This window comes from Alosa pseudoharengus, unplaced genomic scaffold (genome assembly GCF_046254945.1).
Source record: "Alosa pseudoharengus isolate Yale_2024_CS ecotype anadromous, Long Island Sound unplaced genomic scaffold, YU_APseudo_1.1 YU_APseudo_1.1_scf_9, whole genome shotgun sequence".
Lineage (NCBI taxonomy): Eukaryota > Metazoa > Chordata > Actinopteri > Clupeiformes > Clupeidae > Alosa > Alosa pseudoharengus.
In genome coordinates, this window is record NW_027468881.1 from 28,269,597 (window position 1) to 28,284,327 (window position 14,731).

At 42.6% G+C, this 14,731-nt stretch overlaps 1 protein-coding gene across 3 annotated transcripts in view; it reads left to right on the forward strand.

Annotated features, from left to right (window-relative positions):
- acot7 (acyl-CoA thioesterase 7) overlaps positions 1-8,357 on the forward strand; it is a 76,653-nt gene extending 68,296 nt beyond the window's left edge. For all 3 annotated transcript variants that reach the window (XM_076277498.1, XM_076277499.1, XM_076277500.1), the window contains one exon: positions 7,888-8,357. In XM_076277498.1, the coding sequence (XP_076133613.1) occupies positions 7,888-7,986 (99 nt within the window). In that variant the 3' untranslated portion in view covers positions 7,987-8,357. The remainder of the gene's footprint in view (positions 1-7,887) is intronic.
- The last annotated feature ends 6,374 nt before the right edge of the window (positions 8,358-14,731 follow it).

Genomic DNA, 14,731 nt, shown 5'->3' on the forward strand with positions numbered 1-14,731 from the left:
CCTGTTATTCACTGGTTAATGCCGCTGAGCCCAGCCTGGCTCTTGGCAGAGTGTCCGGCCTGGCTGTGCCCCCAGATCCGATGCCAGTCGTGCCCAGACCCTCGCCAGGCTCCAGCTCTCTCCTGGCACTCTCTCCGCGCGCCCTCGTCATTGTAGGCTCCTTCGGGCTCATCCGTGCCCCCACCAAGCAGCCTGGTCTTTTTCGGATGCTATTTCCAACACCACCCAGGTTGACAGAGGTGCTAATGAGCTGACCGAGTCTCTCAAAGCCGGATGACCAGATGCACTGTTCCTGATGTGACCTATTTTTCTAGGGCCTGGAACAGATGTTTTGTTATCTCTGCTTTTAGATAAGATAACAAGCATGTGCACATCAATAGTATTTTAGTTCTGTTCAGTTTTGTTTATATAACACCAAAACAGTTGAAATTGGCTCAGCATTGCTGTACAAAGCCCAGAGCCTGAACCTGAAGAGATTAGAGATTCCCTTTACGAGGCATATGACAGACACCCACCCCTTCAGATTCTCCTTGATGTGTGTCTGTGTGATGAAATCTTAGCTTCTCCTTTTCACTGAGTTGTTATAATATATCCTCTGCCATTGAGGCATTATTCAGATACCAGTGCAGGAGGACCACACTGCTGCAGTATAGCTATTTTTAAGTATGGCGTTAGTCTAGGTTCATCATTCTGTGCCATCCCAATTCCCCATCTATATATCCATCCATCCATCCATCCATCCATCCCTCCATCCATTTTTCTCTCCATAAATCCAGCCACCCATCTGTCCCTCCAGCCTGTACATCATCACTAACACTGTCTGCATGAGTGAGTAGCTGCATCTTACTCAGACTCTGGCAAAACTCTCTCTCTCTCTCTCTCTCTCTCTGTCTCTGTCTCTCTCTGTCATGCCCAGACACTCACACAAGCTCGCACACACACATACACACACACACACACACACACACACACACACACACACACACACACCTACAGTATACATACATTCACATGGATGCACACACACACACACACACACACACACACAAGTGTGTATGAGTGTTTGTACTCCTCTCCTGTGCTCTTTCTGCTGTGTTCTTGTGTGGTCCATGGTGCTGGCCTTGTTAAGCTGTGCAGTGCTGTGCTGTGCTGTGTGCATGGCATCTCTGGCCCGGGCGTAGAGGGCACAGACGACCTTCAGACGCCACTTGGCTGCACTGGGATCAGAGGGGGCGCCGCACTCCGCTGCAGGTTAATTGTGACATCATGGTCACAACAAGCCCACTGGTGACGGCCGCATTTCGGCCTCACCACAGCCAAGCTGCTGTCTGGAAGTCAATCCAAATTCTCTCTCTCCATGTACAGAGAGAGATATATATATATATATATATATATATATATATATATATATATATATATATATATATATATATATACACATATATATATACACATATATATATATAGAGAGAGAGAGAGAGCGAGAGAGAGATGTAGTCATTCCTGTACTAAATATCATCCCTCCACCAAAGGAGGCCTAATTCAGAGCATCACTATAATTTGATTAAAAATGAATACAGCCATTCTCATAATCCGTATAATTAGGCCCTTGTGGCGTTTCTTCTTTTCAGGGAAAGAAAGAGATTATTAAGGAATTCCTGTTGTGTGTTTTGTTCACCCTGAAAGAGATTTCGGATTTCAGGGAAAGCTGACTGCCTAGAGTTTGTGCTAAAATGTGTGTGTGTGTGTGTGTGTGTGAAGCTTTGGGAGACTACATAATGAACCACCGCTAACATCACCATTGCATACAGACCTTTCTCTTTCACCCTCCCTGTCCCTCTTACACACACACACACACACACACACACACAGGGAGAGAGAGACACACACACAGGGAGAGAGAGACACACACTCACACACACACAGACCTAGTGACTTTGAAGCTAGTGCATTGTGTTCATTGCAGTTCATCACAACAGCAGCTGCATTCATCCCCTGCAAACTGGCACTGTTTTCGCACATACTCATTTTTCAACTGGAAAATGAAAAAGGAAGGGGATAAAAAAAAAACACCCCACTTCAGTCCCGAGACAGCTTCTGCCACGCCAGCCAGCCAGATGTCAGAGTCGGAGCATCTCGGCCGAGATGAAATCAATATTTCAGCCTCATGAAAAGCACAAACCATATTGGCCTGCCTGACAGGCCGACAGTTTATGGCTGTGTCTGTGAGCGAGTGAGCTCTTGCCTGGCTGGACTGCCCAGTGGTGGACAATGCAGTCGGGCAGAGTGTGCTTGGATCAGCACCTCCATGGCCAGCTACACACAGATGTTCAAGTCAGGGTTCTCTCACAGTCACAGTATCACAGAACATCCTGGAAAAGTCCCATTAAAATCCCATTTTCCATTGCCTGGAAAAGTCATGAAATTCAGTGAATTCACTGAGAGTTTGGGAAAGGCATGAAATGGGATTGTGTAGTATCTACTGTAGATGGAATGAAATGAATTATGCCATTGAACTCTTCCATGGATAATGTTTTGTGCAGATTTCTGTTTGTTATAACAGTTTCCACTTAAATTGACGGAAGCTCATAGAAAATTAATGGGAACGGTTGTGTCATTTCCAACATTTCAGGGAGGCAGAAAACAGTAGGTATGTTGAGGGTAACTTGTGTTATTGTTTATGTTTACTTTCTGAAAGGCGCAGTCCTGGCCTCAAACACAGGTCTCAAAGAGCTCTTTGGCCTTGCTGTCAAGCTACAGGTGTATTACCCCCTAAACCCAGGTTTGAGGCAGGGTAGGGGTGACAGCGCTCCGGAGTACTTTGGTGTTTGGACTCCTGTCTCTTTTCCCCCTTTACCATCCTACTGCCATCCTACATCAACACATAGACATAGACAGTTCCACATATCCACATAGACAGTTCCACATACTGTAGACAATTCCACATACTATAGACAGCCAAACAGCTTCTGGAGCAAAAAAGTGAAGTTTAAAGTATTTTTTTTTTTAAAGTGAGGGGTATAGTTTAAAATAGTGAGGGATGTAGGTTAAATGGCTGTTCAACTATCAACAATCTCACACACACACACACACACACACACACACACACACACACACACACTCACACTCACACACACTTAATATGAACTCTTACAATAAATGTATATAGTTTAATCAAACTTGCCTGTCAGATGGATAGATTATCTTGGCAAAGGTAAACAGTTCAGTAACACATAATTGAACAGATTTGTGAACCAAAATTGTTACAAATAAGCCTTTGTGTGCAGATAAGGAATCTTATATATTTTAGGTCTACTTCAAATCATGAAAAATGGGAGCACAAGCAAAAGTGTTGTACTTTCACCCAAATCACTGACCGCTTCTTTTAGCAGTGTGTTGGATTCAGTGAGTTGGTTACAGTATTTTCAATGTCTCATTCAGGTGTTTATTAATAATAATAATAATATTTGGTGTTTTTCAGGTGTTTAGACACATACCTAGAGAGCAACGTGAGTTAAGCAATGCCACATCTCATCAGGCCTCATATTTGTATCATTTCACACTGGTGGTCCTCCTTCACACTCAAGGACAAACTACAGACAACTAGCAGCTGATGTGTAGCAGTCAGCCACGGCGAAGACGCACATTTCCCGACGCATGATGTTCCCGCCTATCAGCCTCTTCTCAGTAGTTCCAATTCGCCAACTGTTCTTAATTACCTTCTTCATTATTTGAAGTTGCCACTTGCGGAAGGAGATTAATTTAGCCGAGTAATAAGTAGGTGTAATTTGGATGATTAAGGAGGCAGCGTCCCCCCAGGCCTCGGGGGGGCTGAGATGAGGGTGTCCTGCACAGGACCACGTCTGAGCCCGCATAAATCCACCTAATTAATAGGCAGGACACTTATAGCAGCGTTTATTTATTCTGGGGAGAAGGGGGAGATGGAGAGAGATGAAATGGAGTGTGTGTGTGTGTGTGTGTGTGTGTGTGTGTGTGTGTGTCGTGTGTGTGTGTGTGGAAAGAGAGATCAGAAAGAAACAGATTAAGAAAACATGAAGTATGAGGGAGTGACTGTAATTCCAGTCCATGTGTGCACTCATATGTGTATACCTCGTGTGTGTGTGAGTGTGAGTGTGTGTGTGTGTGTGTGTGTGTGTGTGTGTGTGTGTGCACCCGCGCTGATCCTCTGCAGGTCAGTTGCAGGTCGGGTCATCTCCCCAAGCGCTGGTTCTCTCCCCTGCTCCGGACGGCTGCAGAGGAGGCGAGAGGGGGCCTGCATGTTAACCACTCCTGATTATTCATTATTCCTGAGCACACGGCCAGCACTGTCCAGTCCAGGCACGGCCATCTAATCCGCCCGCGCGGAGCATTCGGTAGCACAGATGTTCCTTGCACATCGCCTGAGCGCAAGAGTGAAAAACGAACCTGAGCAAGCATTCATCCTGCTTTTGGGTAAAGTGGAGGAAATGCTCAGCGTTAACCTCGCAACAGTATTTAGTCTGTGGCTGGCCAGGTAACCTCAACGATTTGGCAGCCGTGAATGTATAACAGCAAGGGGGAAATAGCACATCTGCTCACTGCTCATTCCAGTCTACCAATTAGCTGTGTTGGCGAAGTACTGCAGCTGCGTTGCGGACGAACAATGGGTTTGTTATGATATTGGAACAGTGTCGAATGAGAAGCCAGTTTTAAATTGGGCCCGGGGTTTTGGATGTCTTCATTTACAATGTGATTACAGTGAAATGTGAGATGTACTCATATAAAGCGTTGTGGTGCTTTGGGAATCCATAAAATGGGATCGCTGAATTGGAATATCTCTATGCTGTCGAGTCTCTTCGAAATATGCAAATTGCATAAGCTCATCTGCTATATTGGTTGTTTGGTTGTGGGCGGAACATTCTAGACCTTCAGTAAAGCAAAAAAGAAGAAAAAAAACATAAGCATTAGTTGTTGAAATCATGTGTGTCATCTGACCTTGCCAAAGTTCATATATCCATTTAGAGTGATATTGATGCTTTTGAAAGGATATCAATATCTCTTATGTGCTTTTTGTCTTTATGGGTCATCAGTTTGAACTAATCACTTGCAGCCCTATCTCTGAAGGGTAAGTTTACAAAAGGTCAGATGGAAAGACCCACACTTTAGTTTATTTTAAAGGTCCAATCTACAGTTCTGTTGTATAAATAAATAAGCTTTATGTTTTTGGTCATTGAATGGAATCAAATCAACATAGGTGTAGGAGCCAAAATAATTTATGTCACTGTCTTCTTGAGACGTGGACGTGGATTATTCTCCTTTGGACAAGTGAGTCAGACATTCTAGCTCAGCCACCATAGTGGTCAATAGGACAACAAAAGAAACCACTACAATGGGTTTCTTTGAAAAAAAGACAGAGGACTAGTCCATTAGCCTTTATTAGCACTGTACAAACACTTCTAAAGCCTTGTATGAACACAGTTGTGAAGTGTTGCCCACACTCCCTTTTCCACACTAGTGGCTGATGAGGCTTCGCTTCATGATTCTGTAGCTCCCCCAGTCAGCAATCAGCTTGGCACTGTGCCAACATGAACTGCAAGTCTCTTATCTTACCTCCCCTCTCACTCTCTCTCTCACACACACTCTCTCTCTCTTTCTCTCCCTCTCTCTTACTCTCTTTTTTCCCCCTATCTCTCACTCTCTCTCTCTTTCTCGACCTCTCTCTCCTGACTAACCCGCCTCATTTCCTTCATCCTAATTCAATTTGTGCAAGACAAGAGGCACTCAGCGCCCACTCACACATAAACACACTCTACTTCCTCCTCTCTCTCTCTCTCACACACACACACACACACACACACACTTACACATCCACAAACAAACACATGTGCTATACTCATACACAGGCACACACACAAACATGCATACACTCACACACCAACACATACACAGACACTGCTATACACGCACACACACACTAACACATCCACAAAGAAACAACGCTACACACTCACACACTCCCTCTCTCTCTCTCTATCTCTCTCTCTCTATCTCTCTCTCCCTCTCTCTCTCTCTCTCTCTCTCTCTCTCTCTCTCTCTCGCATATTCACTCTTTCTCACTCTCTTATTCGCTCTCTGTATCCCCACAGCCAAAGGACATTGGCCTGCACCATGACATCAGCCAGGCAAATGTGCGACACGGCAAGCGTCTGTACTGTAATGTGTGTAGCACAGAAGATCGCTCGGCGTTACTGTAGTTTTAAACGTGCAGCCCAAACACACTGCTCCTCCTGGAGTCTGGCCTGGAGTCAAGACGAGTGCCGGGCGCAGACACTCGTTCGTCACTGCAGCGCTCCTGCTAATGCACCGCAGGGTCACAGCGGACCTCTTTATCATGCACCTCTATTGACATCTTCTGCAAGCCCTATTATCTCTCTCTCTCTCTATCTCTCTCTCCTCCTCTCTCTGTCCTCCCCTCTCTTTCTCTAGGAAGTATTCTGTGGTAAAAATGAAGACTGCCTACGCCTATAGCTCCCCGAACTTCATTATGAGTTTGATTAGGATGAACTATTCATCGTTAATGCACTAATTATTCTTTATTAGTGTTATTAGCCAAGTGCTGGTTTTTGTGGTTCCAGGAACACGTTGTCTTGTGAGTCCACCTGCCAGATTCTTAATGGATTAATTAGGTGCTGATTGAGACCTTAAAATATATATATATATATATATATATATATATATATATATATATATATATATATATGTATATGTATGTGTGTGTGTGTGTGTACTAGCAGGCAATGAAATAATTTTCAAATGCTAAATACAGCCTAGCAACTCTAAATTATGTGCAGCCATAGCTGTAGGCGGAAATATGTGCGTCTACAGCTTCTTTGATGTGGAGGATGGATATTCAGAGGTGAAAATGGCCAGTATCCTAAAAGGGGAACTCAGAGATGCCTTCTGTCCATGGCTTTTGGAGACAGGTGGGTCTCTTGAGAATGAGAACCCTCCTGAAAGAGCCATGGGTGAGAAGGAAGCACACGTGGCAGAGTCTAACAGCCCTCTGTGTGTGTGTGTGTGTATGTGTGTATGAATTATTAGCGGAGGTGTTGACGTGTATTTAAATTTGAAATGCCATGTGGTTTAATTAACATGGTGCCACCAACACCAGCTACACCCACCATGAGACTGAGACACAAGTGACGACCACACACACCCACACACACACACACACTGTTTGCTTCTTGCACAGTAGTGCGCAAATCACTTCGGTGCCATGTGCTCTCCTAGAGTCAAGGTGAAAGACTCAGGGCAAATGAGTAAGACATCCCTCCAGAAGTTTAATATATTGTTCAAAAATATTTTTTTCAATGATGGGTTTCTGAATGTGGTCTGAGTGAATAACCGGTTTGATTCTGTTTGTGTAAAGGGTATTTCATAGCAGCATGCAAGCACACATTACTGGGTCACATCTGTGCACTAATATTTGCAGTGTGAAATGTGGGTAAATCCGATTAGATTTTGTGTGCTGAAGGATGTTGCCCTGGGTGGATATGTTCAACATGGGTTTAACACCTTTTCTTTTTCCTGTGGTGTAGCATGTTTTGTTGTTTGCTGGCCAGGGTGGAGATTAGGGTTATATAATGACCCATGATGAAAATGAAAACATATGGGTCATGATCATTTATTTGTTTGTTTGTTTATCTTTAAATAATTGGCATAATTGCATCTGTTGGCTAAATATAGGAGAGCCCTGTAGTTATAAACTATATCAGAAATAAAACTGTACTGGTTTTTCACTTTGTCCTTCAAAAATGAAATAAATTATTTTCTTGTTTCATTTCCTCCCACCCTCTCTCTCTTTCTCCCTTCGTCCCTCTCTCTCTCTCTCTCTTTCTCTGTCTGCAGCTGGAAGGGGAAGAGGAACAGAAGCGTTTTGAGGAGGGCAAAATGCGCTACCTTCAGAACAAGGCAAAGAGACTTGCAGATAAGAAGCGTCACCAATGACATATCGCTCATGACAGGCCTCATAGCTTATTATAGAGAAGTATTGCATCATGCCGCCCAGCAAAGCGTTAGGAACCTCTCCTTGTTCTCTCACTCCTGTAGCTCCACAAACTGAAAAGGGAAAACATATATGTATGCACACATATATATCTATATGCCATATGAATTCTCTCTCTCTTTCTTTCCCTTTCTCTCTACTTTTAAAGGTTTCAGTGCTACATACCAAAGTACTCAGTGTATGTAAATGAAACATATTATTGCTATTTTATTGTTTTATCTTCAGATGTTTTTTTATTATTATTTAAAAATGATGTAAGAACTAAACATGTCCTATGTCCCAGAGGTCCTCAAAGGTCCTCTGTACGAATAAAAAAAAAAAAAAAAGCATGTCACCAGTCCCTTTTTTCCTCCACTCAAGTGGGTCTGTGTCTTTTTTTCCCCTTACTGTCGAGCTGTGCCATGGGCTCTTTGCTGGCTTTATCAAAGAGGCCATCCACTCTCCAATACTCATATTTTCACTGTTGTGCCAGTCCGACCCTCAGGACATATGACTCAACTCTCTCATTCTTTCTCTACGTCGCCTTGCTCTCACTCTATCCCTCCCTCTTTCTCTTTCTCCATATCTCTCTCTCTCTCTCTTTCACTCACTCACACACTCACTCACTTTCATGATTGATAATGCTCGGGATTCCCCTCTGAGAGATGAGATGACAAATGGGATTGAAGCCCATCATAAATTCAGACAGTGAGCAGAAAAATGCTTTGTGTATGCATGTGGGTGTGTGTGCATGATGTGCTTAAGAGAGAGAGAATATGTTTGTGTGTGACAATGTGTGTACTGTATGTACACATGAAATACTGAATAAGGTAGGTATTGGAGAGGACACAATGTCTAACCCCAAGACCTTTCCCTTAGTTAATGAGGCCGCATGTCCTTAGCGACCTAAAAACTTGGGAGACGGCGGGTACAGAGGGAGGGAGGGAGAGAGGACTCTGGAGGAGGGCAGTGCTGGCCAAGGAGACTGGGCTCTGACAGATTTATTGGCCATGCGCATCCTCAGTGCAACTAAATGGACAGCTCATCCATCAACCGCCATTCACAAATCACCATACACGTAGAGCAATCACAGCAATCAGCTCTGCCATGACTACTGAAATTGATGCATGATGTCAAGGATATTTATGGCTATACTGAGGTATGGGATTCAGTAAGAGGAGATTAGGATACAAAGAAAAAATAACTACTTGATTCATTCTGGGGCATTATTGAAATAATATAAAATGTACAATCTTATAGCTTTGAAGCTTCATCAATCATAATAGTGTTACGCATTATGGTGATACAATAGCATAATATTATTTCTCATTGGATGAAAGAGTCAGATAAAGGCCATATTATTGTTTTTCAGGCTGCCCAGCCCTGGAAACGTTGCAACTCTTTACTACTTTTTTAAATATTGCCAGCTACCTGTACTGAACACACGCTGAACTTCAATAAATTTCAATAAACTAGATTTGGTTACACTTTACTTGACAGTATCAATATAAGAGTGACATGAATGTGTCATAAACAAGTCATAAACATTTATGACATAACGCTTCTGTTATTAAGTGACATTCCGTTTTTGTCATAACAAGTTCATGTTCATGTGTCATGACAGTGTCATATGTTCATGACAGTGTCATGTCACTCTTATGTCGATACTGTCAAGTAAAGTGTTACCCTAGATTTTTATTGACAGGAATATGTAATTTTGCCTATGGACATGTAGGAGGGAATTAATATCTGATTTTTTACATTTTAAAAAACTTGCCTTCATATTACAGTGACTAAATTCTTTGTATAAATGGCTTAGCATGTCACCACTAACATAACAAAGATGGCACGGCTTCATACAGGGAAAATGAATTATAGACTCATGAATGATGCACTGACGGGAAAGCACTTTATATTCCGTTGTCCCTGTGACAATGACAATAAATACCTATTATATTCTATTCTAGAAAATATATATTGAAAGTATATTTATACTCCAGTAGATATGGGCTCAATGTTAACAAATGTTTTGTTACGAAAATACCATACAGTACGTTTTTCAGAGATGGCAATGGTCTGCAGCCTTACAGGGTTTGTGTAAACAAACATCCTCACATTGGCGAAAGCGGCACATTTCAGGCAGAAATGATGAGAGAAAACATTTCTATTTTTATCCCCTCATGAACTTCAGCAGTCTCCCAAGGGAGGAGAGGGGGAGGGGTGGCGCCAAAGAACCATTCATTTCTTCTGGGAACGCTACACACATGCAGCACTAAGCATGACATCACCTCAGAGACTCCTATCGATACCACTAGAGAATTGGCTTTAGAGGCAAATAGAATTTCTTGGTTGTTAGTTTAGTGATAGAGAGACATACTCTATTGTCACTGATTTGTCTGGTTTGGATTTGCAAATATCTTTCTATCCTTTGAACCATTTAAATCTGTTTAACATTTTTTTTTTCTAGTCCAGACAAGAAGATGTTATTGATTCTGTATGCCTGAAGAAATCTAATCCAATCGTGAAATCATTGATGATGTTCAGTGTCACACGTGCATGCCAATGTGTCTAAACAGAAGTGCAGTTTCGTTTGCTCAGGAGATGCGAGTGTGCATCTGCTCTCATTGAGCCCAGTAGGGAGTGTCACAGTTCAGCATGTCAACCCTGCACTGTCATTAACCTTCACCCAGCAGTGCATGTGCTTGCTCGCATCTAAGGTGACAACCAACCCACTTGTGTGCCAGACACAAGATTGCATGTGTGTGTGTGTCCAGGGTTGGGTAGTAACGGATTACATGTAATCTGGATTACGTAATTAGATTACAAAAATCAAGTAACTATAATCAGCCCAGATTACAATAAAAAAATTGTGTAATCAGATTACAGTAACATTGTTGGGGATTACCTGATTACATTTTATCATGCAAGCAATGCAACTTTTTAATGATAGCCTCTATTATCTTTTAATTCGACAAGCTTCTGGCTTGCCAGTTCGATCCCCGACCAGTAAAAAAAATGTGGGCAGGGGAAGTGGTTGAGCACTGCTCTCCCATGCCCACGGCTGAAGTGCCCTTGAGTAAGGCACCTAACCCCTCATTGATCCCCGAGCGCCGTTGTAGCAGACAGCTCACTGCTCCAGGTTGGTGTGTGCTTCACCTCACTGTGTGCTCATTGTGTGCTTCACCTCACTGTGTATTCACTGTGCTTCACTAATTCGCGAATTGGGAGACCAAATTTCCCTCACAGGATCAAAAGAGTATCTATATTTACTTACTAACTTATTTACTTTTGGGGCAGGTCTCTCGGCACACTGCCTGATCTTTTCCTCCTAATCTTAATGTAGCCTCTTGTTTTAGTGTTACCGTTTACTTTGAGAAAGTCACCAGGTCCCCCTGGTTGAAAAACATCCCAAAGGAATCATTTTCTCACCCCCACAATTGAAATGGACATGGTGTCATTCAATCTCAGGCCATGTCCCTGGGTCAAAAAAATCCAGCGAAAGCTAAATTCATTGTCCAGGTGTGCCCTTATAAAGGTTAACCTGAGTTGTGCATGTTTGGAGAATAGTGATCCATGATCACATCCATGATGACTAAGTGATCAATTTTGGGATGGGGAAAATTTCAACCACCAAAATACCACCCCCAAAGTGGAGAATAGCAATAGAAATGTATTAGTTTTGGGTGTTTTTCAGACAATGGGACCTGGTGACCTCAAAGTAAATGGTAACACTAAAACAAGGGGCTACATTAAGATTTTTGGAGGAAAAGATCAGTTAATTCACAGAGGAATGCTTTACTCAAAGCAAAGAGATTTCTTAGATGTAATGAAATAATAAACAGAAAAATAGAATGAAAATTCTTTCATCAATTCAGTGGTGGTGTAGGCCCCTCTCTCATTTGGGCATGCGTATGCCCAGTGTGGATGGGTGCAGTGTGGATGGGTGCAGTGTGCATGGGTGCAGTGTGCCCAGTGTGGATGGGTGCAGTGTGGATGGGTGCAGTGTGCCCAGTGTAGATGGGTGCAGTGTGGATGGGTGCAGTGTGCCCAGTGTAGATGGGTGCGGTGTGCCCAGTGTGGATGGCTTGCAGTGTGGGTGAGTCCCCCTCTTCTCTTCCCAAGAGTTGGGAGAGCAAGAGAGAGGCAGACAGAAGAGAGCGGCACAGCCCGGAGTGCACAGGATGAGTGGGCTGCCATGCCTTCTGTCGGCATTTACTTCCAGGTCACCTGGCTGCATGTTGGCGAGGGTTTGTTATTTTTCTTCTAGCTCTCTCTCTCTCTCTCTGTCTTTAATGTGATTGGCATGTATACTGAGCTAGGGAGTGCCACTACTCTGTGTAAATGATGTAGCTTACTGAGATACTGATTCAGATAGCTTCAGATCCTCAGGAGAGTGGGTCTTATCATACAATTTGTGCGTACAGTCTTCCGCGATTGCCTCTTGACTTCAGCTATTATCACATCTAGACAAAGGTCTAAAAGCTCATGATAAATGCGTGTAAATGCATTATTCAGGTAGCCTACTGTAAAACGTTACCTCTACTCCAATGTCTTTGAAGTATTAATCAATTTACAGACACTACTACTGGCTACACTGGTACTCAGTATATTTTTTAATAGCAATTACCTAATGATACTACTACTCCAATGTAGACCTCATCATGAATGGTGGAATGTTCAGAAATCCAAATGATGGATTCTACTCAATGAGGTATCTTGCCAACCTGATTGAACTAGTGTTTCAGTGGTGTATTATCGCTTCTATTCTTTTCATTTGTAGACTTTGATTCATCTACAGTTGCCTTGGTAACTAAAATACACCTCTCATTTTTACCATTATGTGTCCAAGTTAAAGAGTTTTCCACCATTTGACAGCTTCATTCATATCCCAGAGTAAACACTTATACAATAATACCAGTACATTTCTGCATAATAATTACATGTATGTTATTATAATTGCTTAACAATTGCAAACACATAAAGCAACCACCTGCAATGATGGGTTCTTCATAGAATTATAGAATAGCAATTACCTAATTATACTATTACTCCAATGTAAATCAACTGGCTTATGGGTCCAATCTAAACTATATATATTAGTTATATTATAAATATAGTGCCCCTGTAAGACATCTACCACTGCTTCTAGTTTTTGTGCAAAAATTGCAGTTAATCTAGGCTATGTGTGGTCACCATGTGATTAAAAATATAATTTTAAAACCTATTGCAAGTCACTGTCATTTTGCATGTCATATCTCACATGACCCTTTTAGGCTACGTACAGTAACAGACCATTTGTATGTGGGACTTCAGTTAGTAGCCTAAAGCACTCTTTCATTTTTTACATTCAGATCTGTTTTCTGTGAATGATGCCGAGATCCATTCAAACAGTGCTGCTTGGCTTCCATGCGAATCATTCAACATCACATGCACACAGCACTGGGCTTACGTAATGCACATGCATGCCGTCCAGCATCAGCAGGGAACGTATTGAAAATAATGTTGCGCAAGGTCTGCACCTCGCTTACCGTGCAAAACCCCACTCTGCATTTGCATCCTTACTGATACATAAAAAAAACAAATAAGTTAATGTAGGTGTTTTACGATATTTAGTTGTATCTTGCAGGACCTATGGAAATTAAGGTTTCAAAAGAGTAATTTCAGGTGTGGTGTGCATATGCAGCAACATTCGAGTAAACGTATTCTTGTGAAATATTTATTTTCAGTGAATACGGTAGTCTATGTGGTGTGCTTTTGATGTCAGGTCGTTGTTTTATGTTGGAAATAAAAGAAAAGAAAGCAAAGAAATGTTTTTGCCTATACTGAGCTGAACTCATTTCTTCTAAATCGATGGTTGGCCTTAGCCCGAGGGACATGGCTACGTTTCTACATTTGCACATTGTGCAAGCCTTGCTGAATATTAAATGTTGCGTTGATTGGTCCTGTGATCCTCCGTTAACTTCAAAGGCGGATGGAGAGCCGTATTGAATGTGATGGTGCAGGTGTGTCTGTGCGCGCGCAAAAGAGAGCGAGAGTGCATTGACATCTTGGCCAAAGAGATATGTGAATGGCAAAGACTGTATAGAATATAATGTTCAATTTCTGTGAAATTGTACACAGAAGTGCGTTAGAGGTGTATATGATGCGAAACAAATGTGTGTTATAATATTGTGGATTGAAGGTGTATATTTTCCAAGCGACAATGCTGTGTAACTTGATTTATGTGTCGGTCGATTTTATTTAATTCCATAGCCACGTGTCATGTTGCCTTTCTCTTGAATTACAACTGTGTTTTTCTTCACTGGGTGCAAGAAAGGCCCCGGGGGAGAACTTATTCATGCATTAAGCAAATCATCAAGGGGAGAAGTCCTCCCTTTGCATGTTATGTAAGAGCACAATAAAGTCAACGAGCGAGGACATGTGAAAGGCTGTAACAACAACATCCACTGAAGACAAACGCAGTGAGTCGACTGATAAGGATCCAGTGGTGCCCTCCACCTCTACCCACAACCCACCCCTCCCTTTACGGAGCGCTCGCATGCCCTAGTCATCCCTCACCACAGCCTGGGTATTCGTATCGTCGGGAGGAGTCGCTGGGCATGTGGGTCTCTATGTGGCTTGGCCCACGTCTCTGACGGAACTGTGCCCGACCCATCTCCTCAACCGAGAGTGTGTTGGTAGCAATTGCTTACAAGTCTCCAGCCAATC